The 25,459-nt window shown below is 43.4% G+C and overlaps 1 protein-coding gene across 1 annotated transcript in view; it reads left to right on the plus strand.

Moving 5' to 3' along the window:
• The first annotated feature begins 14,450 nt into the window (after positions 1–14,450).
• Positions 14,451–25,459, plus strand: part of Barx2 (BARX homeobox 2) — a 66,564-nt gene continuing 55,555 nt past the window's right edge. The window contains exon 1 of the mRNA XM_048458782.3: positions 14,451–15,074. Coding sequence (XP_048314739.1) covers positions 14,888–15,074 — 187 coding nt within the window. The 5' untranslated portion in view covers positions 14,451–14,887. The remainder of the gene's footprint in view (positions 15,075–25,459) is intronic.

Below are 25,459 nucleotides of genomic sequence, written 5' to 3' on the forward strand. Positions count from 1 at the left end.
AAACCATACTGATCTGGATGGTGGAATAGATGTGGAGGATGAATCAAAAACTCCAGTAGGAAATAGGAAATGTATATTCTGGCAGACTTCTGTAAATGATCAAAGACCAAAGAGTTGGAGATCTTTACAGCGTTTTGACATCAGATATGAAGATGCAGAGTTTGGAGTTTGCCCAGTTGGTTTTCAGTCTTGCTTTGGTTCAATATGTCCTCACTATACTTCCTTCCCTATGTTTTAGAATGAAAATGTATATCCTGTCTCATTATATGTTGGAAGTATGTGATCTGCTTTTTGATTTTGACTTTTACAGGTGATTACAGGTAAGAGCTTGCATGAATCTCAGAAAAGACTTTGAACTTTAAAACATTGGTGAGACTGTGGTAGACTATGGGGACTTTTGAAGTTGGGCTAAATGCATTTTGCATTATGATAATGTTACAAGTTTATGGGGCCAGGGAGTGGAATGAGGGAGTCTGAATGTATTTGGCCCCCATAATCTCATAGGGAGTGGCACTATTAGGAGGTATGGTTTTGTTGGAGTAAGTGCATCAATGTGGTGGTGGGCTTTGACGTTTCCTATGTTTGGGATACCACTCCGTGTGTCAGTTGACTTCCTGTTGCCTATAAGATGTAGGACTCTCAGCTACTATTCCAGCACCATATCTGCCTGCACGTTGCCATGCTCCCCACCATGATGATAATGGACTGAACCTCTGAAACTGTAAGGAAGCCTCCCCAGTTAGATGTTTTCATAAGAGTTGCCATAATCATAGTGTCTCTTCACAGCAATAGAAGCACTAACTAAGATAATCAATAAACTCCTTCTTCTCTAAGTTGCCTTCTATAAGTTGTCTTAGCACAGCAATAGAAAAGTAACTAAGACAGTTTAGTGATCTTATGTTAGGTTTCTGAGACGCTGCTGGACTGCTTTCTAGACTAATTGCACCATTTAACTTTCCCAGCAGTCTCGTCAAAGCAAGGGCTCCAATTTCTCTACATCCGCACCAATACTTTTTGTTGTTTCATTTTGGTGGTAGTATGTGTCATTATGATTTTGATTTATTCATTTAATTTTCCTAGTGATAAATAATATTGAACATCTTTTCTTGTCTGTGTTTGACATTTCTGCAACTTTATTGGAGAAAATATGTCCAAGCCTTTTTTTTTTTTTGAGACAGTTGGACTCAATTCACTGTCTAGCACAGGCTGGGCTCAAAGTCCTGGCTGCACTTCTGCTTTAGCCTCCCAAGTTTGGGGATTATAGGTATGAATCAGTGCAGTGGTTCGCTTTGGAATGAAGTTGCTAGGGAATTTAAATATTCTGAATATTAAATTGTAACATTCCTTCCTTTCCTTTCCTTTCCTTTCCTTTCCTTTCCTTTCCTTTCCTTTCCTTTCCTTTCCTTTCCTTTCCTTTCCTTTCCTTTCCTTCCCTTCCCTTCCCTTCCCTTCCCTTCCCTTCCCTTCCCTTCCCTTCCCTTCCCTTCCCTTCCCTTCCTTTCCCTTCCTCTCCTTTCCTTTCCTTTTCTTTTTTGAGACAGAATCTCCCTGTGTAGCCCTGGCTGGCCTGGAAGTGCTTGTGTAGATCATTCTGGCTTCTAACCCAGAGAGGTTTGCCTGCCTCTGCCTCTGAAGTGCTAGGGTTAAAGTCATGTACCACCATGACCTTCCCTCATTCTACTTTTAAGGCAATGTCTTTCTATATAATGGCTTAGACTTGCCTGATGTTGCTATGTACTCTACTGTAGGCTTAAATTCATAATCATCCTGCCGTAGCCTCCCAAAGACTGGGATGATAGGAATGATGGCAATGTGTGGCCCGACTTTGACTTCTTTGTTTTTTCTCACATTAAAGTAATCCTCGAGTCTCACAAATTCAAATTTCTCAAAACCGCTCCCATCTCTCCTTCACTTCATCTCCATCACTTCCGAAAATAGCTACTACCCACGGACCCTAGTATCGTAGCTTCCTAACTGGTTTCCCATCTCTCTTTGCCACATCCGCACGTGTCTGTTTACATCACTCCTGCCGTGGAGGTGACAGGGCTTCTCTAGGCTTTCAGAATAAGGTTAAGTGGATGACAGTTTGGGAGATGCTTTATGGTCCTGCTCATCTCCTTCGACTGACCTTGCCCTCTCTGTAACTGTTCTCCAGTTACACTTGCCACCTCCAGACCATCAGATACTTTCTTTCACTTGCCTCTCGCCTTGAATGACTTTAACTTTCTAGTCACTGTTTGCTAACTTATATCTTCTTTCAGACCTTAGCTTAGGTGGAAGTGAGTTTCCCCCCCCTTTTCTGTTTCTGAAATTCTTCCATGCTCTCTTCTAAGACTGAGCTATGACTACACTAGCTCCAAACACACTCTCTAGGACATAGACAGTTAGTTGCTCATTGATTCATTTGTCTGCTATTCTGAGGTGGGACTGTACACTTTTTAACCCATGTTTCTCTGACAGCCTCCCGAGGGCTTCTGGAACAGAACTGATGGTCAACAAATAATTAGATAAATTATCTCTATATTTAACTTATGTGCATTTTTCTCTGTCACACAGAATTATAGTACACAGCCTTGATTGTGGGAAGGCAGTGCAGTGTAAAGGAAAAATGCTGCTATTGAACAATGTGGTGTTAAATATCAAGAAACAACAAAGTCCTGGTCCTAAGCGCACTTATCTGATTGGCCAAATCGTCACTGGGAATGCAGTACCTAAACCAGCTTCTTAACGATTATCCATAGTGCTCTGTAGTTTGTGCTGGTTTCAGCCAGTCACATGAACTGGAGCTTTGCTCTGAAAGGTTCCGCAGGGCTGGATGGCTGAAGAGACGTACAAACTTGCTATTCATGCCTAGCCAGACTGGTTAGCTTGCTATGTCCTATTACAGAACAGGGGTGAATAAGGAAATAGGCATTTCATGTGAAAACACCCATGTCACTGCTGCCATGTCACCAGTGACCTAGGCATTTCTAAGACCAGGACTTTTTCTCCATGGTAGGAAGGGTAAGATGTTTTCAGTCTGTTTTCTTTTATCTGCATCCTGTTTTTAACATTTTGTAGCTTACATCTTCCTATTTCAGCCACAATCTCTACTTCTTTTCCAAGAAGGTCTACAGGCTTGGTTCAAGGAGAGCATGCATATCTGTAAGTTCAGGGTGATGTTAAAACACAGACAACCCTCAGAAGCTGGGTGTGTTAAAATACGGCCCGAAGTCGGCACACATAGACTAAAATACACTATAAGTACATAGTGTAGATCATATTGGAGATTTGCTGAGTGCACCAATGAGGTCTCTGAGGCTAATTCTCTCAGGCCAGTGGGCTTTTAGTATTGCTTGAGGTCCACAAATGGAGCTTGGACTTGGGCGCACTTAAATTATTTTCAATGCATATTCAAGTCCTTGACGGTGGAGATTACCAGGACCTACATGAAGGTAGGACCAACAGAGAGCCTTTCTTGTCACGGTCAAAGCTGGTTCCAGATCTGGGAAGAATAGTGGGCAGTGATGCTTCCGACAATGTGTTGAAATCAGACCCCTGAGGATAACTGGAGAAGAGAAGTTAGTAGAGTTGACCCGTTTCTCAGGAGCACTGCCTTCAGGGACATTCCCGTGTCCTGTCAATAGAGGGAGCCGTGACTCCACCTCATAGATGACATCTCTGAGAGAGGGCAGTAATCACCGAACTGCAGCTCTGAGAAGTGACCTCTGCCAGGGGCTCCTGAGGGTTCCAGGCAAAGTCAACAGCTAAATTTGCTTGCTGATAACTCTCCGCCAGGCTCCTCGCTGTATTGCCGGCCTGAGAACGCTTCGGAGAGCTCAGAGCAGTCCAGTTGGCTGCACTGACTTCACACACTCCGCTGATTTCCTTGCTCAGGAAATTTCTGTTAATTCAAAAAGGCAATTGGAACTATTTATATCTAGATTACTTCATTACTGAAGCGTCATGGGCCATGAGATGATTAAGGTTTCTACAAATATGTTTTCCTGCCAGTCTTCTTAATAGTCAAATAATTTCAATGTCATCAATGGCTTGGCATATAAAACAAAACCATAGGGCAGACAAATGAGCAGTAGAAATTAGAATTCTTTTTAAAAACGTAACTGGGGTCAATAAGAAAACATTGTCCAACATGGGGCATTCTTAACTTGGACCAAAAGAAAAAAACCAAACCAAAACAACAGCAGCAAAAACCAAAACAACCTGAATTTGGCACTCGACTCTGAAAACTGAGCTGTCTTTGGGAAGCCTAAGGGAAGCGGATGACTTCATTTCCTTCGATGTAAAACAGGAGTAGTGCACATATTAGTTTTCCATGCATAGGATTGCTTGAGGCTTCTAGGAAGCAATGCATGCAAAACACTTCTGTAAATGTATTATTCAAATATAAGATATTATTGAAGTACACTTTACGTGGCTAAATTTAACCACACAACTTTCACATCTTTACTTTTTAGACAAAGTCTCACCGTGTGGTTCTGACTGACCTAGAACTCACTATTCAAACCAGGCTGACCCCTGTCTCTGTGTGCTGAGGTTAAAGGTGTGATTTATCTCCATATAGATTGCTTTATATAGATAATACAAAGTAAAATAGTGGAAATATTTGTTTAAAATTTCAGATAAATCCTGTAAATATCCACCAGCAAGAGATTATCAGCTAATATTCAAACATGTTCTGGGCCATGTCGGCATGTACACACAAGCCCATGAACAATAGTTCAAAAACTGAATTATATTTTACATATGATTTAAATGGACTTTTTGAAAAAAATGAACTTTATCATTCGGTATTCATAATTAACAATTGTTTATCTTTATGTCGGACATTTTTTAAATGTGTATCTTTTTAAATCCCACAAGTGCTTCAAGAGATCTGTGTGTGTGTGTGTGTGTATGTGTGTGTGTGTGTGTGTGTGTGTGTATCAAACACAAGAAAACTGAGGCTCAGAAATGTGAAATAACTATCTCTAATTTCTGTAATTTCAATGAATCTTGCAATTCACATGTTTTCTGCTCATGACTGCCCCACTTTTATTGTAAAACCAAGAGCAGACAGCTTCTTGAAAAAACGTCAATTCTTGCTGGTGTGGTGGCATTTGCCTTTAATCTCACTTTGGAGACAGAGGCAGGAGAATCTTTGTAAGTTATGAGGCCAGACTGGTCTACAGAGTGAGTTCTAGGACAGCTGAAGCTACATAGAGAGAGCCTATCTCAAGAAACGACCTAACCAAGCCAAATCAAAACAAACCAAAACAAATAAAAGACAAAAAACAAAATAAAAATAATCCAAAGAACAGCAAACAAAAACCCACAAAACCCAAAGAAGAGTTGATTCTCACATGCCAGGCATTGACAGTTTTCAGGCAACTTCTTGTAAACTCTAGGAGAAGTTGAGGACTCTAGGACCGAGAATGTTAATGTCAATATCGCACTGGAGAGCCACAACTTTGGTTTCAGTTGCTAGCATGGGTTTGCTAGATAGCTTCTGAATTTGACATGATGCCAAGCAGCCCTCCAGAAGCGTCATACCAGGCCACATGCTCACAAACAGGGTGGGAGTCGCTTGGCCTCTTTTCTGTGTGTCTAACCGTGGTCCTTGTAAATTGCTTCTCGGTTTGTCATTAGGACGCTAGCTCACTTGTAGGCTGCTAGCCTCCATGTGTTCACGGGCAGGTATGGCATTCTCAAGTTGAAACTGCAAGTCTGGCATGTCAGTAACTCTGAGGTTGCTGGGAGTTGGGCGTCATAGCCTGTTCAAGAATACACTCCCACCTCCTCAGCGTTCTTCCACCTCCTCAGCGTTCTTCCACACTCTGCTGCCTAGCCGCTCTCTGCAGGGCCCACGTTCCTAAGGTTATACCAGTCATAGGAAGGCTAGCGTACAAACAGCACAGGGGCTGGTTGTATAACTCAGTGTAGGATGCGCGCATGGATCGGGACTCCATCCCAGCACCCGCTCTGCTCAAAGCATGTGAACTCGAGTTTCAGCATTAGTCGGAGTCATCAGTAAAATTTGTTATTTATTTATTTAAATGCATTTTCTGTATATAGGTGATATACTTCAATGTATGTGCACCGCATGCTTGCCTAGCGCCCTTAGAGGCAAGAAGAGAGGAGTGGATCCCCTTGAATGGGAGTTACAGATGGTAGTGAGCCACCATGGAGGTGCTGGAAATTGAACCCAGGTCCTCTGGAAGAGTAGCTACAGCTACTAATCCCTGAGTCATCTCTCCAGCCCTTACCTATTTTTTAAATGAAGCAAGGGTCTACTCATGCTGAGTTTCTAAATAAAGTATTTCTCCCCACCCCCAAAAAACCAACAAAAACCCCACTTCCTCCTATTGAGAAAATGAATTCCTCTATATTTCTTTGCCCTTGAAAGCTTTTTCCCTTTAAGAGAAAGAAATTCTTTAAATAAAACAAGGCAAAAAAAAAACTAGTTTATTAGCAGTTAACTCTGAACCATTAAGCTGTAGACATCTAACAAGTTCCACACAGACATCAGCATAAATGATTATGTGCTCTGGAATATTCAGAACGAAAGTGAGTCACCCCCGACCTTTACACAAAGTTTATATTACATACATGACAATAATTGTTTCTAATTGTCTCTGGCTTTCTTTTTCAGTTTAAAGCTATACGCATATAAGAAAGCTATAAAAATTAGACATAGGAAATTAATTAGACATAGTATAGTAATCTGTCTTTAATGTACAAATCAATATGAAAATGTTTTCTTTTTCTAGTGAGTTTCTTCAAGAGAGAATCTGTATCATAGTGCAGATTTCTGAATCATGTCATTTAATAGAACGTTACAAACCATAGGCTATTTCCTCCCCAAGGAACGTATGGGAAAGGAAAATCAGGACAACGTCCTCAGAATGCCGGACTCTTGGGGCTTTCCCTCTCCTTGTTCTCTTGGGGCTGTGGCTATATGACTCATAAAGATAATGATTTGAAATTCCTGGTATCAGTTGAGGATGTCATATGAGAGGCTGAGGAAATCAAAGTTCTCTGTTGATCCCAGGTTATACTTGATCGTATGGAGAAGCATTCCATGCCTGGAGCTTCCAGCGAAAAGCTGTGGCTAGGCTTGCTTTAGGCAATGAAAGCACGTGTGGAGTCTTGTTACAGCGAGGACATCGTTCTGTGAATGCTAGCCTGGCTACTTTTATTTTTCAGCATTCAGGGAATACCAACCAGCTTTGGTCTGTTGGCTCGGTCCCAACTTCTAGAACAGAGAATTTAAACAACACAGAATTGTCTCATAGACACGAAGCAACCAGCTTCACACCCATCACCTCGCAGACTGAAGATCTGTCAGAATACTTTGCAAGCATTAACTGATAAAAATCACAACCTCTTTCAGGAATTATGGACTGTATTATGGTTTCCGAAGAGAAAACCAAAACCAGTTGGAGCTATATCCACTTACTGTTTACGCGAAGAAAACAAGCCCTTGTTCTGCCTATACCAATGAGTAATCGGACTAATTTTTTTCCCCCTGACTTGGCACAATCTCTTATTGACCTGATTGAAACCACCAGATGTTCTGGCAGCTCCTGGAGACATAATCTAACTAACTCAATAATTGATCTAAGTAAACGTATCAGAATGTGCACTGGCAGCGAAATCAGGGAGTCTCTGTTCCGTGATGACTTTGAATTAAAAAAAAAAAAAAGGCCGTCTGCTCACATAATCGAAATGAGTAGAGATTGGCACCATCTCATTCATTTACTTCGCTAGTTTACAGCCTGTTTACGTCTGTGCGTTCCTATAACTGTTGAAAGAGATGAAAGAAAATTCATAGCGTCACAGAAATGAAAAAATTGTCCTGGGGTTGTCTGTTGGAAGTTAAGTTTCTCCACAGGGGGAAAAATTGATTTAAAAAAGAAAAGACAAAAACAGAGATTTAAAAAAGAAAAGACAAAAACAGAGATTTAAAAAAAATAAAAGACAAAAACAGAGATTCCTTTGACTTATTTTCTAAGGAAAGACACTTTAGCATTTTAAGTTTTGGATTATTTCATATGATAGTCTTTTATTCCAGAATACTTCATACTTTGTTTCTCTGCTTTCCCCTGAGTACATTTGCTATGTTACCATCTCCACAGATGATAAAGAACATTCCTTATAAGTAGATCTTAGAAACAGAAACAATTTACATCTCTTTACATGCAGCAAAGGATGGCTGAGAGTAGGAAGAACCATGTTTCAGATATGAAACTGTGGGTTGCTGAGAATGCTCAGGTTTTTTTTTTTAAATTTGATTAATAAATACCATTTTAAAATGTCTTTTCTTTCCATTTCTCTGCTCATCATTGGAAGAAAAACAAAAACAAAGTCACAATGACAACACACACACACACACACACACAGAAGGAGAGAGAGAGAGAGAGAGAGAGAGAGAGAGAGGGGATAGTCAGACGAAAAGTTCAAGGAGCAAGACCATTTGTGGTCATACAGAAAGCAGCACACAGCCTCACACACTCACTCACACACACCCTCTGCACTTAGTAGGTGATCAGCACCTGTGTCCAGGACTCTGTACAAACTTCCTCTTTCTTAAGGACCTGGAGTGCAGAGACCATTACACTTTGATTGGCATATTGCCCCCAGTGTTCTTGGTAAATATTGTTCTGCATTAGCAGCGCAATAATCCTGCCAGCAGGTTCTCTTAATCACCCAATGCTCTCCTGAGTGTTGTTTTTCTTTGTCTGCTCCAAAGGCCACTGTCTCCACAAGTCTCTTCCAGTGCTGGGGGAGCCTCGTTAGCATAACAGCTGACCCAGGGACTGCTGGCTCTCTTTGAAACCCAGCTCTCTTGCCCTGGGTTGGGGAAGCCTACAACGAATACACACAAAATCCCATTCAAAACTGCTTGAGAACAAGAAGAGACAAACATGTTTTATGAACTGGTTTTGATGAGATGTCTCCTAGTGGATCAATCATGAGGATCATAAGTGACCCAGGCTCCTGCAAAGTGCTGGGTAAACTGGTCAGTAAACTGTAAAGTGCTGGGTAAACTGGTCAGTAAACTGTAAAGTGCTGAGTAAACTGGTCAGTAAACTGTAAAGTGCTTGGTAAACTGGTCAGTAAACTCTAAAGTGCTGGGTAAACTGATCAGTAAACTGTAAAGTGTCGGGTAAACCTGAAGATGTGCTGTATGTAGGGCCAGAAACTTTTAGGCACCCCAGGTAGACAAGGCTGTTTCTTTTCTTTAGTCCTGCCCTCTATTCCTACCCTCGATTTCATTTAAAAATAAAAATAAATAAATAAGAAAAAAGTCTTTTTTGAGCAAGGGTTTCATGTATTCCAGGCTGACCTTAAACTTGCTTTGTAACCAAGGATGAGCTTGAACCCCTGATTCTCCCTATGAGGACAGCGCAGGCACATGCTCTCCTATCTGGTTTAGTGTGGTCCTGAGCATGGAACCCAGGCAGGCATTTCACTGACTGCTAAGTTCCGTGTCCTGTCTTCCCACTCTTAAGACCTTGGTTGATTCTGGTCTTAGAACACTGAGAAAATCTAACACTAAGACTATGAAACAGGAAAGGCAGGTCCTTGTGCCTATTAAGGCACAGTTTTGTTTCGTGAAAATCATTTATGTTATTGAAACAGTGCAAGTGTCAGGGACAGTAGCAATTCTTGAGCATTGGGTACATGGAGTCCCACAGTATCTTCCTCAAAACTTGCATCTGCTCTTCTTATACACAGGTGGTTGAAGGCCAGTGGTCAGAGACAAGCGCGGCATCTGAGCTAGGAATGGAACCTGGATCGGCCTGGCTGGAAGGTTTATGTTTCTCACCCCAAATGCAATTCCACTGTGTCTCACACTCTGCCACTTTCTTGCTGCAGCTTTCTCCTTAGTGAAAGGGTAACAGGTGGGGAAAAGCACTGTCACTGATGATCCAGGCTTCCCATGGGTTTCACACAATATTACGGTAAACTTCACAATGCCAAATTTTAGTTCTCTGGCTACACCAGTTGGGATAACTGAGGCACATTTGCAAAAAAATGTCTAAATGATGTCAGCATAGTACAGGTGAAAAGGAGAAACACAGCCAGCTAGTTACATAATCTTAGTATTGGGGAGATGGACATGGCGGGATCGGGAGTTCAAGGTTAGCCTTCGCTACACAGTAAGTACAAGGGGGAGTCTGGATACATGAAACATTATCTCAAAAAACAAAGAAAGCATTCAAGCCGGCTCACATGCACACGTACACACACACACACACACACACACACACACACACACACACACACACGCACACACGTGTGTATGTGTCTGTGTTGTGAGAATCTACAAATCTTAATCTGTATACTAAGCTTCTCAAACTTGGAACTACCTGGGTCATTTACTGAACCTTTTCATCTTTGTATTAATGCTCAGTGCTTTATAGATACAGTATTGTCTTAGTTTTTTCCTGTTTTTATTTGGCTTTTGGATAAGGCTCGAGGGCTGTGCTCCATCCTTTTCTAAGCTCATTGGTCAAGTGGATTGCATCTGTGGCCTCTCTTAAAAAGGTGCCTTACAGTGGATGAGAGCAGTGTTGTAATTAATATCATCATTAAAAATAAGCTGGCCTCCTCGTACACCTCCTTTAACTTGTTATTTGAGGCTGCCTGGTCGGGCTGCACAGACAGCAAGCGGTTTTGGCATGAACCTGGGGCCCAGGGGAATATTAACTTACAAGACTTTCCCTATTTTGCTTTTACATGTCTGAAACTATTTCGAAACGTAGTGGCTGAAATACAAGTTGTTAAATACACGTGACCAGACCATAAGAAATGCTTTCTGCTCCCTCAGTCCCCTTTGAAGAAGTGACAGCTGGGAAATGGACTGTGTATTTGTCATAGTTATACCTGATTGCATTATGATCAAGATTATAAAGGAGGTGGCTAGCGAGTTAAGGTGATAGCACCTAAGGTAGGTCCTACATGTAATTTAAGTGTCACGTTTGAAATTAGAGGAATCCATTCATTAAACCTCAAGAGTTCTTGTCAAGCAGAGATGTCCAGTGTAAGATCGAAGGGGGAATGGAGTCGCTGGTTTTCAGATCACCCTGTCCAACTTTTGTCCTCCCGCCCTTCTCTCCTGCTGGGCTGTCTTGGGAATGGGGGGGGGGTCAATCGGGGGAGGGGGTGTGATCCTCTGAGACCTGTCCTCCAGAGTGTGAAGTTTTCTCACCTTGCATGCTCACCATGCAGAGTAAACAGTCTGTCCCTCTCTGTGTGTGTTCCTTTGTGGCTGCAAGGGCAGACACTGCCTGGGCATGGTGACTGGATGCTGGAGAGTGTCTGCCAGTCTCCAGCAGCTGGAAAAGGTTTGAGCCCCTCTGGCAGATGTTTGTTGTTTCAGCCACTTCATTAACTTTGGAAACAAAACCCCTGACTATTCTGAAGAGAGTTCCACTTCGTGATTGACAGCTGGGGTGTGCTTCCTCCCGCGGAAATGCTGCACAGTCTAAGAACGGCAGAGAGGGGCTGGAAAGAAGGAGCCTGAAGAAATTGGGATGCTTGCCATTGCTCAAAGCTCAAATTAACAAGGAAAGGGGAGAGACTCGTTTAAAGAGAAAGACAAATTTAGTACAACTAATTAAGATGTGATGTCCCATCAAACACATTATATAATTCTGTTTCCAGAGTTTTCATACAATCATGTATTCAGGACACACTTACTGAGAAGGGACCACGGGCCAGATGCTATTGGATGATGACGGTAGGAGAGGAATAATGCTGAACAAAGCACTGGCCGTGAGGAATTCATTGTATGGTGGGTGAAATAAACATGCAGGAGTAACACAGTGAAGGCAAGGCTGGGGTAGAGGCAGAACAGCCGGGGACAGGCCTAGGGCTGAGAAAGGAGGTCTTGGGAGGAGGTTGTATTTGAGATGGCTTTCTAGTTTTTCTGGCAGAGAAGGAGAGAGGGGAGAGGTGGCAGGATATTCCAGTTACACGCAAGGCTCATTAAAGGTGTGGATTTTGAAAGGCCAACCTTGTGAAGTAGAAATTTTCATTTGGAAATGAAAAGACAAGGTCAGTTTAAGAAAGGAATACCAGAGTGCCAAAGACTCCAGATTCCGATCCAGAACCACTCACTTCTTCCTCCAGAGAAAATTTGTTCCCACAGACCTCTCGGCGATTTCTGGTCTTCCTAGTGAAAAGTGGAAAAACAGAAAAACAAAGAAACAAACTAACTAACTAAGGCACTGATGAGGGCTGCTCTACTTCTTTGGCTATCGAAATTCGCTAGATTTCAAACCAAATCTACTGCAGGGCCTAAGTGAATTTTATGTCCGCGGCTCTGTGGAAGCAGGGAGTTAGAGGGTTGGAAGAGGGTTGTCTTGGGTAGACATGTCAGGGCAGAGGTCAAACCAAGGGCTGAGTCCTGCGTGCTGGGCTGGGAGTTCGTAGCCCTGTGTCTGCAGATGAGCTTCCACAAGAAAGGGGTACACAAATGCCACTCCCGATCCGAGTTTGGAAAGAGAGAAGGTGGAGAAGAAGAAGAAAGAAAAAGAAACAAAAACGCGCTACGGGGGAGAACAGAACAGGAAAGAGAAATGGGGGCTAAACCTAGAGGCCCCAAATGCGAGGACAAATGAGTGAAAGGAGAAATTGGGGGGAGGGGAGAAAGAGTTAGTGGGAGAAAGAATGGAAAGAGTCAAGAAAAAAGTTGAAGGAGAGTAGTACAGTGGGCAGGGTTCCTGCAGGGTGACCCAGAGCATCCGTCTTCCGTGCAGTGCGCCCACGGCGGAGCCTGCTTGCTTAAGCTCGACAGCTGCCACTCGGGTACCGGGCTCCTAGCGCTGTAAGCCCGCCTCACTGTCGCGTCTGTTAGACGCGGATCCTGCAAAGCATTCAGCTTCCCTGCGGCGGCCGATAGCGCGGCACTGTCCTGGGGACGAAGAGAGCTCCCCAAGGTTGCCTTGGCAGCGAGCACTGCGCTCCAGTCCCTGGCCCGGTTTCCTCGCGGGAGGCAGCGCTCAGACTGATCAGGGACAAGTGCTAGGCCCTTGATTGCCCCATGTCAGATAGGCCACAGGGTCCGGGAATAAAAGCAGGGAAGGCGTCGCCATTGGGATACCTAGCTGTAGTCCTGGTGAGTTGCCTCTGTCTGGAGAAGAAATAAAAGCAATTCCAAATGGAGAGGAGGGAAGCGGAATCAGGAGGACGCAGACACGTGGGAAATAAAGATCGTCAATACGGGCTGAGGATCATAGCAAACGCTCTGTTATTATTCCATCCATTAATACCTATTTTCCCCTAAGTGCTTAATCATTAGTTCAACAAGTTTGTTCCTTCGCGAGTTGAACCACCCGCCTGGGTGCGCGTCCGGACTTGCTTTCTTAGCTAGTCTTAGCGCGCAGCCCGGCAAGAACACTCCTGGAGATTCATGGTCACCTGCAGGGTGAGAGCACCGAGGAAGCATCACCGGCTGTCTGTGTCCAAAATTCTGTGTCTCCATGTCGGTTTCCTTCCCAGGTCGCCTATACCGCTCCAAGGACACAGTCTTGGGACCGAGAGTGCACCGGGAGGTCGCTTTTCAGGGCGGTTCGCGTCTAGGACAGCGGGAGCTGTCCCAGGCGCTTAGGTGCCCGCTGGTCCCTCTCACTCAAGGACTCTGATTGAAAACAAAAGTTCGTACAGGCAATGATTGGAACAGACTTTGAGATTAGGACGTTAAAATAAATAGATCGATACATAGATAGATACATAGATAGACAGACAGACAGATAAAAATTAAAAAAAGACAAACCATCCCCAAACACCTGAAGTCTGTCATGTCTGAGAATGAAAACCGGGACTGGGCACTAGAAAAAGGCAAAATTTAGGCTGACTGTGGAAGAGCCGCGGACACGCCACGATCCTGCTGTTTTGGCCCTTTCCAGCAAAGCAAACCATTTTATGACCAGAATTTAAACACACACAAATACACATTATTCCTCCAGTTTATTATTGGGGTAACGGACTGTGTTAAAGTCATTTGTAGTTTGGGATCGTAAGACAAACAAGTTTACAACCTCGGCGCAAACGCCCCCACGCCGGGAGCGCGCGGGTGCAGCGCAGGTTTAGGAGCTGCGGACTGAGAAGGGGACGCCGTGGTCCTGGGAAACGGCCCACGGGAGGACAAGTGAGACATAGAGGTCGTCGGGAAGCGCGTGCTCTGGGGCCCGGAGCCTCTCGAGTCCGAACGAGGAGTCCACTACTTTTTGGTAAGAGAAGCGGACATAGCTATCCGCAGGGTTGCGGAGCAGGGAGCGGTGTGCCCCTTTAGCGGGACTGGCTTTAAGCAAGGACAGAGGAAGACTCGGCTTGGAAAAGCGGCGGCGGGACTCCTGGGCCGCAGGAGGAGGTGGCGCGCGCCGGCTGTGCTGCGCGTGCACACACACGCGCGCGCGCGCACCCCCGTACACACACCTGGAGCTTGGGGGATGGGGAGAGAAGAGCCGACGCGAGTGTCTTAAAATAGAGAGCTAGCGTGGGGAGCGCTCAACTCGGACTGGCGGGAGGAGGTGAGCTGGAGCTGCCGGACCCTGGGTGCGCAGTTTAGCACCCGGGCCGCACGGACGCGCAGGGGCGGGGTGGCGGCCGACGCCCCTCGGCTCGCGCTCCGCACCTGGCCCTGCAGGAAGTGCGCGCTGATTGACAGCTGCGGTGTCCCAAAAAGGCTGTAGTCAAAGATGCTGCTCCGCGGGTGGGTGTAGACGCAGCAGGCGCGCCCGTGCCCGCTCTGGTCCGCGCGCCTCCCCGGCCCCCCGGCGCCCCTCTGGCTGCGGAAGAGCGGGGCTCAGGCCCCAGCCCGCTTGCCAGCCCCCGGGGTCCGAGACGAGTCGGCGCTCGCAGCACTCAGGTCGCCAGGCTCTAGTCCCGGCTCACCATGCATTGCCACGCGGAACTGAGGCTGAGCTCACCCGGCCAGCTCAAAGCAGCCAGGCGGCGCTACAAGACTTTCATGATCGATGAGATCCTCTCCAAGGAGACCTGCGACTACTTTGAGAAACTTTCCCTCTACTCTGTGTGCCCGTCGCTGGTGGTGCGACCCAAGCCTCTGCATTCTTGTACCGGTAAGAATTGCTGGGAGATAGTGGGTTGTGGTACTTTCTCCCTTGTGCGGTCGCCTCTGCTTTCCAACTTGAGAGCGAGAAGGACCGAACGATTCCTTTCCGGCGTCTTTGCAAGAACTGACCCCCTAGCAGTGAACATTCAAAAGCGGAGCGTTTGCAACCCGGGCCGGGGAAGGAACTGCTCCCTGGATGGGAGATAAGTTAAGACCAAGCAGCCCTGGGAGTGGGACGCCTCTGTAGTGCCCTTTCCTGTTTCGTGGAGAAAATACGCTTCTTCCTGGCACTGTGGAGTTCCAATGAGAAACTTCAAAGCACTTGATCAGATTCAGTGCCTAGGTGGTTTCACGCAGTGAGTTTGTCGGTTTCAACTTGAGCTTGGTGGTCGTACACTTAATGCCCGACTTCTTATGTCATCTTTGTAATTTTACAAGTAAATCGGTTTCCTGGGCTTCAAAATAAACTAATGAATTCACCGAACTTAAAATGATCTCCCTCTGGGGAAGCAGTTTTGGACTATGCTGCGTTTTGACATAGGCAGGGGACCAACCCCTTGTTTGTTTTAAGGGACTAAACACTGGTAACAGTAAAAGCATCCCTCCAACCTGGTTTCCTCTCGCCACAAAAACTTGACAATAGGAAGGAGACAGAATTTAATAACAATATTGGAAAAGTAGTTCTGTAGGAAACCAACCCAATAAGACGTTTAAAACACTTTTTGAGTGTGGTGAGAGAAACTCCGGGTTTTAGATTTGCTTGGCATGGTGGGGATTCGGGGATTTGTGGTGTGGATACAAAACCGTGGGAGTAGCTTAAAAAAAAAGTTAAAGAAAAAAATTCTTTTAAAAAGAAGTTCTTGACCATGCTTCCCATTAAAAACAAACATTTAGTGCTTCTAAACCAGAGGGGCCTTGGCATTACGCTTGTTGTCTGAGTGCCATAAAGTAAGTTCAAGAAACTATATTTTGAAAAATAAAAGTGTGCGCTAACAGTGGTTCTCAAAGACTTCCTTACGGGAGCTGTTAGGATAAAAATCTGCTAAATATAATGCTTGGAATCCCATTTCTCCTTTGCTTCTTTGACAGTCCTGCTAAACCTGTCACCAGATCTGTAATAAATACAGCAAAGATTTTCCAAAACCAAGATATTCCTACGTTTTTTGGCCAAGAAATGAATATTACACATTTTGTCAGCAAGGCAGAGTTAGATCTGATGTTCCACAATAAGTCTTATAATACTGGATTTTTACAAACAAGGAGATTAATAAGATACACAAAGGAGATTTTAGAGACACAGGAGAGACCTGTCATGTTAACATTTTTACTTTCGTGTGTCTGCTGTATGTGGTGCCTCACATGAAAGTTGTCTGTGAATACGCTGGGTTGGGAGAAGTGGGCTCAGTCTTCTTTTGAGAATATCTATTTGCCGCAGTAATGCAAATTCCATCAAGGATTTGTTTCTGTGGTAAATCCTAGTGCACCGTGTTCAGTCACTGCCCAGGAGAGAGACTCCGGGAGGACCTAGGAGTCCTTTAGTACCTGCTGACTTCTACGGACTCTGCCATAATTCTAAGGCAACTTTTCATGGTTTGTAGGAGTCACAGAATTGGGTCATGCAAAAAAAATATATGCTGGAAAAAGAGAGGGAGAAAAAGGCCCAGAAAATTGTCATGCAGTCATCTAAGCTGCATGATTTATTGAACCTTGTGTGGGAAATAAAACAGACAAAATGTAATGATTCAAAGGCAGTTTCGTGAGTGTTAAAAGTGGGTTGACAGGCATGGCAGGCTAGTCCTATGCGCCTAGAAGTTTCTTAATGGTTTGCGGCAGAAGGGGTTATTGGCAATGACTTTCTTCCTCTGGATTGTTTCTTTCAAAATGTGCCTCAATTTTGCTCTAGTTGAGACTTAAAATATAGAAAGTAGGATTTGCTAGTGGAATTAAACTCGTAAAACCCAGCTACAACAATTCATGCTTTCAGATCGTCAGCCTTCAGTGGGTGTACGATTTCAGCGGAAGCCTTATGTGTAACATCATGGGAAGCCCATTAGTGACTTCTCTGGGGTCTCATGCTTCCAAAGCCTTTTTATACTTTTTAACTGTCAAATGCAGGCTCAAAAATCTTAGCTAGGATAAGTACAACCTTTTAAAAATGAATTAAAAATAGAAATCATAAGCTGCTAGTATCTATAATGAAACAGTAACTGGATAGAAACAGATATTTAGCGTATGTGGCAGGAGCAATGTACAAAAAATTCAAAGTAAGTGAAAATTTATACTGAAATTAAAGTTACCAAATTTTCTCGTTTTAGTTTACCCATGTCCACCAGCTAAAGTAACTGCAGCAGAAGTGAATTTTGTCAGGCAAAATACTGAAAACTAAGACTAAAAAAATTCTTCGCAATTGCCTTACCAACATGTCTAATAACCACACAGGCCAGGGGCAGAACAAAAGCCGCGTTTAAAAGACTTCTGCCTAATTAAGCAGTCCATGTTGCTAGATTTGGTAATCCAGGTTGCGGCGCATGATATCAGATCTCCGGCAGATGAGTATGCATTTAAGCGAACATTAGAATGGAAGTCTTTTTCATTAGGCAGCTAATCACCTGGAAGTAATTGATTACTAAACATTTTACTCTTGATGGACTACTCGTCATCAAAAAGTATTGTTTAACAGGCCCTTTATTGAAAACACAATAGTTATACTCTTTGAGAGTAGTCTCTAAATGCTGCTTTCCAGTAGGTTCCCCCTAAACCACCTTACTAGATCCTGAGGAGAGTCCTTCTCTTTAAGCCAAACTAAAGAAAAGTTTATCATCAAATTACAAAAGAAAACAAAATCTAAAGGAAGCCTCCATGTAAACAAGGTTTGCTGTTCACACTGTCAGCGAGGTATAGAATATTTTTGACTTAATGTGTATGTGACCCGTAGGTCTTATGTTTAAATCTGCTAGCAGTATTCCTCACACAGAATCAAATATATTGCCAGTTGGAAGTTAGTAATCATCTCTCAAATATTAGAATGGAGGCGGTGATTGAAGGTTTACCCAAACAAGGTATACTTTACGATTTCATAAATGCAGTATACCTTCTGGGGTGTGTTGTTGTTGTCTGTTTTGGATCAGGGTGAACTCTCATTGGTGGAAAGTCATTTGAATAAGATTGGCCCCTCACAGTGAACTAGATTGTGAAGCACTGGAATTGTTGAAAGCTTTGCCTCTGTGTTTAAATCTTTAGAGACAGTCAGAGTTTCTAAGTTTGAGGAATGTTCAGGGAAAACAGGCAACTTGTTCCACAAACACAAACATGCAACAGCTCACCCTAAGGGTTTTCCTGTGAGGTGATTGATTAACACACCTACGGGATTAATCACTTATAATTTATTGTTGCTATTTAGAATGAGTTTACATTTCCACTTGCTCATCTTGGGGAGGCGCTTACAGATATTTGGACACTTTGAGACCTGCGACTTTCAATTATTCTAGTACAATCTGTAGTCTAGCTCCTTCCCCCTTCTTGGGCAGAATAGTTCTGCTGAATCTATTCATGACCTTCAGAGTTGATACTTTAGGTCTGGCCTTGACTTTGGAGCTGGCAGGGGTCAAGAGGTCAATCTATCCAAGTGGAAAAAGATAGATTTATCAATTTTTTTTTCAGAATCACAGCATCACGGTGGTGTTTTGGCATAGTTCAGTCCACTTTTTACACAGTTGTCCTTGTCAGGACTCTCAGAAATCAGGAAGACAGTGGTATCTTGGTTACACACCCTGGATAAACTCCTGCAGTCGCACCCAGGGGCCAGTCAACCAATCAAAAGGGGCATTTGGGGCAGGGTGTGCCATCTTAGGAGGTGGCACTGAGAACATTTTATCCTCTGGTGGGTCCGTGAGAAACAAGTTCTTTGGGGTGGTGTCCTTGTGCACACTTACCACAAAGACCGGGTGTCACGCCGGTGAAAAGTTATCCGAGGCCCAGACATGCACGACTCTGTTAGAGAGCCAGCAAGTGCTTCATGAGTTTCCTTCCACTGAGTCCCTGAACCTCGGGTCTTTCAGTTGGAGACCAAATCCAGTAGCGTATTGGGAACTTGAGAATTTGGCCCTGGAATGTAGATGGAGAAACATAAACCAGGGTCTGAGAAAATGATCATTATCAGTGCTGCCAGAGGCAAGCAGGCTTTTATTAGCAATTACTCACACCGGTTTCTCCTATTCCCATTTGAAGGGAGTACACATTGAGGGACATACAGCGTCGGGGATATCAGGGTCAGAATACGTTTGCAGAGCAACTGTTGATTCACCTTAAGTTTTATGATTTCTCTTTAAAGAAATTATATTGAGATACTGAGGGGTTCCTTAGGAATTGGCTCTAAGAGCTTATGAATTGTTCCCTAGCAGTTCCTGCTGCTGCTGATTTTTCTGGTTGCAGATGGAAAAAGGATTAGAAATTTTGTGCAGACTTAAAGTGCCTCTCCCAATGTCTACAATCCTTTATATCATTGAATCTGATAATTTAATTAAACAAATATTTATATTTGCTTAGAATACCCAGACAGACAGACTCATTTATAAGGCCTGTTACATAGATGCATGCAGGCTATTTATTCTTTGAGATGGAGACTGAATTTATAATGCAAATGGAGACAGACAGTATAAAACTAATTTTAGCACATTGTAGGTTTTCTACTGGTCTGTATGAGAAGCAGTAAGAATTGAAATGGTTGTTTAAATTGTAAAGAGAGATTAGAAAGAAAAAAAAGGAAGATAAAAGAGAAAAAGTGGATTTCTGTGAAATCTCAAGGCTGCTCAGGTTCAACCTTATGCCATAGGATAGCTTAGAGCATTCTATAGACCAAATCAAGGTGACTTCTGAGAGCACTGTCCACAGACAATAAGCAGGTAACATTGATTACTTAGACTCATGCTTGGCACCTTAAGTGGAGTCCCCTGGAACCTGGTCCTGCCCATCATTGAACATTCATGGCAGGGGGTACGCGGCTGGAGAAATGTCATACCCAAAACATCTTGAGGGTCTGTTTCTTCTTCGGAAGAGGAGGGCTTAGCGTTTCAGGCTTGGAAGGCCGCAGGCAAAGGAACAAACGAAAAGCAAAGCAGCTCAGATGGCCCAAGCTTCACACGCTGTACCCTGCCTGTTGGCTAGTGTGGGAGCCGCGGAGCCAGCTCTCCCATCTTGCCATTGTCCCGTCCTGGAGTAAATTTTGTGGCTTCATGGATGAGCTAGTTTGCCAGCTCTTAACTGGAATATGATTGAAGGGTTTGGTTGCGAAAATTTGGATGACAGGAGATATGCACATCTTTTAGGAAGTACTTGCATGGCACTTCTGTTGGGTGGAAGAACTATCTCCAGCATGTCTCTTGAGATGGGTTCATATTTGGATTAGCCAACATCCTCCTTCCCACCCACGAACTTGCTAAAGCCACAGGTGCTCACTGCGTGTTCACAGAGCATTCTGCTGCAAGGACATGTCTACTGCAGGCAGCAGGGCAGGAGAAAAAGAGGACCAAGGTGCCTACACAGCAGTGCCTGCTGTTTTAGCTGTCTGAGAGCTGCAAACAGTGTCTCTCCGCAGCGAGTGTGGTAGATATAGAATCAGCATTAGGACTCATTACTAATGAGGTTATGACCTGGACCTTACACACACTTCACGGCATTAACAAAATAAACACGCTCCAGGAGAGCGTTCACTTTTTTTTTTTTCCAAAACAGAATGTCTTTGTAAATTCTCAGAATTTAATTTATTTTTATTGCAATTTAATAATAGTTAGGAAAAAAGTCTTGTTAAAATAAGTGCTCTAAATAAAAACACAGTTAATTTTCCATTACAGTGTCTAATTACTCATCCTTGCTAGAGCATTTTATATGGCAGTTTAAGTTCTCGAAAGTGGAAACTTGGCACTCATGTGAGGAAGAAAGCCTTGCACCTAGATAGTTCCAGAAGGCCGCCTAATTATATTTGGGCTGCAGTTGAGCCTCAAGTCAACTCTGGGGAGAGAGAATCTCTGAGTGTAGTTACTGAGGAGTTTCTGGTCTCTGAGTGCCAGCTCAAATTGATTGCAGGGGATAGGAATCGTGAACTTCAGAGGCTATGAAAGCACATCTGAGGAGGCCTTGCCAATCACCAGCGGGTGCTGATGTCAGGACCATGCCATAGGTCTAGCATGCTGCTGTATGTGTTTCCTGACTCTACCAGTTAAGGTTGCAAGGATGAGCGCATCTGTTCCCAAAGGAAAGGTCAGATGGAAGTGAAGTGAGTCCAGAGGCGATTGATCACAGGACATTAAATATGGCATGAGTCCAGGCAGAGCACACATTTTTTTTTAATTAGGTCTCACTACATATTCTATGTTAGTTTGGAATTCACTGTGTAGTTCAAGGCCATATCTAATTTGAAATGCTACTATCTCAGCCTCCTGAGTGAGGGAAGATATATACCACTATGCCTGCTCAGTATACTTTGTTTGAGACAGGGTCTCACTGTGTAGCCCTGGCCTTGGCTGGAACTCCATTTGTAGACTAGGCTGACCTTAAATTCACAGAGATCTGCCTGCCTCTGCCTCCAAAGTGCTGGGATTCAAGGGTTGTGCTATCATACCCAGATTCAATATACTTTGTTTATTGCTTTTAGAACACATGACTTTGTTTTTCGGTAAATGCTATGATTGCCCGTTCCCTTTGCATACGCAAGATCACTGTGGCTCTGTGGGGAAGTGGAGTGACCTTGGGAATAGTGACATTTATGAAGGCCTGGCTGTGTGTCCACTCCAGGAAATTCTTGGGCATGGCAAGTCCCTGTCAGCCTCCACCACCCTGTTTTTAAAGAGTTCCCTTGACTCTGTGACAAAACAATTGCTGAGGTTCAAGATAATGATCCTGTCACAAACAAGGTGGCAGTCACGTGTGTATTGATTGAGGTTCAGTTTACACAATACCTTGTGTTGCTGACTGTACTTTTCCTGAATGGACACTAGAAACAGACAGTGTAGCTTCTTATCTTGGGGAACTATGTTGATTGAGCAAGGGGGATTGCAAAGAATCTGCTCTCTGAGTCTTGCAGAAATCATCCAGAGCAGACTGTAAACTTGGGAGAAATGCAGAAAGACTTTATGTTTTGAGCCTCCTTATTCACATGCATAACCATAATCGTATGGGGATGTGTCAGTTCTCTCCTTCCACCATTGTGAGCCCAAGCAATCAAACTCAATGTTGTCAGGTTTGGCGGCAAGCACCTTTAATTACTAAGCCATCTAGCCGGTCCAGTATTTTTTTTTAATCAACTGATATATTATAGCACTGGAATAAATGCTTTTCAAGTCAGTTCTAAAACATCCCTGAGAGGGAGCACTGTTGTCTCCATTTTCTAGTGAGGAACTTGAGAAGTTAAGTCACGTTAATGGTCTAGGTGGCCTGTAAAATGCAGAGATGCTCAGCCTAACTGTGGTGAGGAAAATGTAATGGGATAATGGGATGCTGTCTTACAGCCACCAGGTAGGCAAAGCAGAGGGTCTGGCTGTCTTAGTTGAGGACGGAGAAGTAAATAAGTAGACCTTCTCAAATCCCAGATAGACACTGATGATTAGGGTGTTACTTAGTCTAATTACTTTTTTTTGTGGTGGTGGTGGGATCAAATCTGAGACTTTGTTTGGGCTGAGTCAGGATGCCAGTCTGAGTTGGATTACTACAAAAAGCAGTTGGCAACTCCTGGTAATGCCACAGATGTGTGCACCCTGCAATGCAGTGCCTCGAGGAGGAGTCACGGTAGATGTGCACCAGGGCACGCATAACAGTGTTCATTTCCATGCTTTTTAGATTAGGGAAAACTAAAACAAACAAACAAACAACCTAACTGGCCTTTCTGGGAATAAAATAACATTTGCTGTAATCATGCAATAAACTTTATGTAGTAATTAAAATAAACGAAAGAAATGTGCTTGTGTCAACAACATGGATCATTTTTAGAAATAAAAATCCTGGGGATGAACAAGCTGTGGATTGGTGTGTATAGTCTGGTACAGTTTATAGAGTGACCGAAAACATTCAGGGCAGTACAGGATATTTGCGGGCGGGAGGATGGCAGTGGGGAGAGCTACCCACAAAGTTTTATTTTCCTATGTAATTGTTTGCCATTTAAAAAGGCCTTCTGTGACTCAGTCTAAGCATTACAAATCTGTCACTTGGTTGTGGGTACACAGATGTTCATGATATTACTCTTTGCACTTCTGGGTATAGCTGAAACTTTTCATAACGTAAACATTGAAAAACGATAGGGTATGGGACCACACATATCTGTGAAACTCTTAATCTTGTGGAACTTTTGATGGCTTTCTCAATAGCTTTTCCATCCCAAGATAAAAGCTTTTAAATACAGAGCTTGTCGACAGTTTCACAGTGGGGACACAAGGTCAATTTATAATTAGATACATGAACAGCTCATACTACACAGCCACTGTGACTTTTGAAGCTGGATTTGAGGTCTTGCCCACCTTCCTAGCCTGGTTGACAATGTTATTTCTCTCCAGGGTCACTGCTGTACCCCATCAGTGCTTTGGCATGCGAGCAAAGAAACTCTGAACTTCTGAAGAAATTATTAGAACTCTTAACTCTTAATTGTTGTTCCCTGCTAATATGTGTTGATAATTATGTAAGTCTGAGTTACTGGGATTTCTTATTGTTAGCAATGTTTAAAGTCACAGCAAACCGCCTCTGCTTTGCAACCTACTTTTACAAATATTTGCTGATATGGTGGCACACTACCCTTGATTTTTGGTCAGGTTTTCACTGGTACTGATATTTTGATTTGCAAAAATTGTCTATGATAGTTGAGATTAAATATCAAAGAATATAATGTTAAGTTATAGTTTCTTTAGCAATGGAGGATAAGACCATTTGTATGTCATCTTAAAATTTCTTTATATTTTGTAGCCATGATTTAATTTAAAAACTGTTCAGTGTGTGGTGTCAGGGATTGTTGGAAGGGATGAATGTTACCATGGTGATCTCCAGAGAGATGTCTGTTACCAGTAATAAGTGGTCATCTTGTTGTTAGAGGCACTGATCTCAACCACATTATTCTGTAATGGCAGCCATGGTGGCAGATGCTTTATTCAGCTATCCTAGCAGTCTAGACGTTTTAATTATCATTGCATGGTATGTCTAATTTAGAAATACTGCTTTTAGGCCTTTTGGTAAAAAACACAGCGTTTTGTGAGCTTTGCCCTCCTTTATGTGAAGTCATTAGAACAGTTGATTTTGCCAAAGCATCCCCCACTCCCCAGACTATGCCTTGATGCCCAGATAAATGTATGAGCAAAGATACAACTAACGTCTCCCAACATGGGAAGAAGGGTGAGAACAGTTCAATAAGATGTTGACGGGCATCGCTCTTACATAAATATAGTGTGTTTCTACAATTGTTGTATTTCATTATTATCAGTCACCTACTATTATATGTATATGTATATATATATATATATATATATATATATATATATATATATATATGCAGAACACGCAGAAATTGGTAGTAGCTACGCTTTCATACACCCATGGAGGGTACTGAAACACGTCATCTTTGGGTAAGGATAAGGATTGCTGAATCCAAAGAACTTCCATGCAGCCATGTGAATGACTATGAGAAAATTGCAGGGGCCATCATTCTGCAAACTATGAAAGTCTGCACACCGGCATTACATCTGATAGTTTTACTTTTAAATCTTCATGTTGAAACTACCTGGGGCAGGGCCTGGAGAGGTGGTTCAGTGATTGAGAGTGCTCGTTGCTCTTTGAGAGGACCATAGTTCTGTTCAGTACCCACATCTCGCTGCTCACAACTTCCTGTACCTCTAGCTCCAGGGGATCCAATGCCCTTTTCTGGCCTCCTTAGACACTGCCATCCCACAAAATGCGTATAAATAAAAATAAAATAAATCTAAGAAGGTACTACTTAAGCTAGGTGTGGTGGTGAATGTCCTTAATCATAGCACTCAGAAAGCATAGGCAGGTGGACCTCTGAGTTTTAGACTAGCCAGGTCTACACAGCAAGATCCAGCCTACTCAAGGCTACTCTGTGTGAAAAAACAAATTATCAAAAAAAAAAAAGGAAACTACTTGAAACAAGAAGATTTAAAAAATAGGATATTCAAGAAATGGCGATGCATGGGCAAACTGGGGGGAGAAAAGGCATTTCTGTCTACGTTACTTCTTTTTTCATGATTGAAACTTTTTTATTGAGCATGGTGGTGGTGACACACAACTTTAATCCCAGCACTAGGGAGGAAGAGGCAGGTGGATCTCTGTGAGTTCGAGGCCAGCCTGGCCTACAAAGCAAGTTTCAGAACAGGCTCCATAGCTACTGAGAAACCCTGTCTTGAA

Source organism: Myodes glareolus, chromosome 4, assembly GCF_982192425.1.
Source record: "Myodes glareolus chromosome 4, mMyoGla1.1, whole genome shotgun sequence".
Lineage (NCBI taxonomy): Eukaryota > Metazoa > Chordata > Mammalia > Rodentia > Cricetidae > Myodes > Myodes glareolus.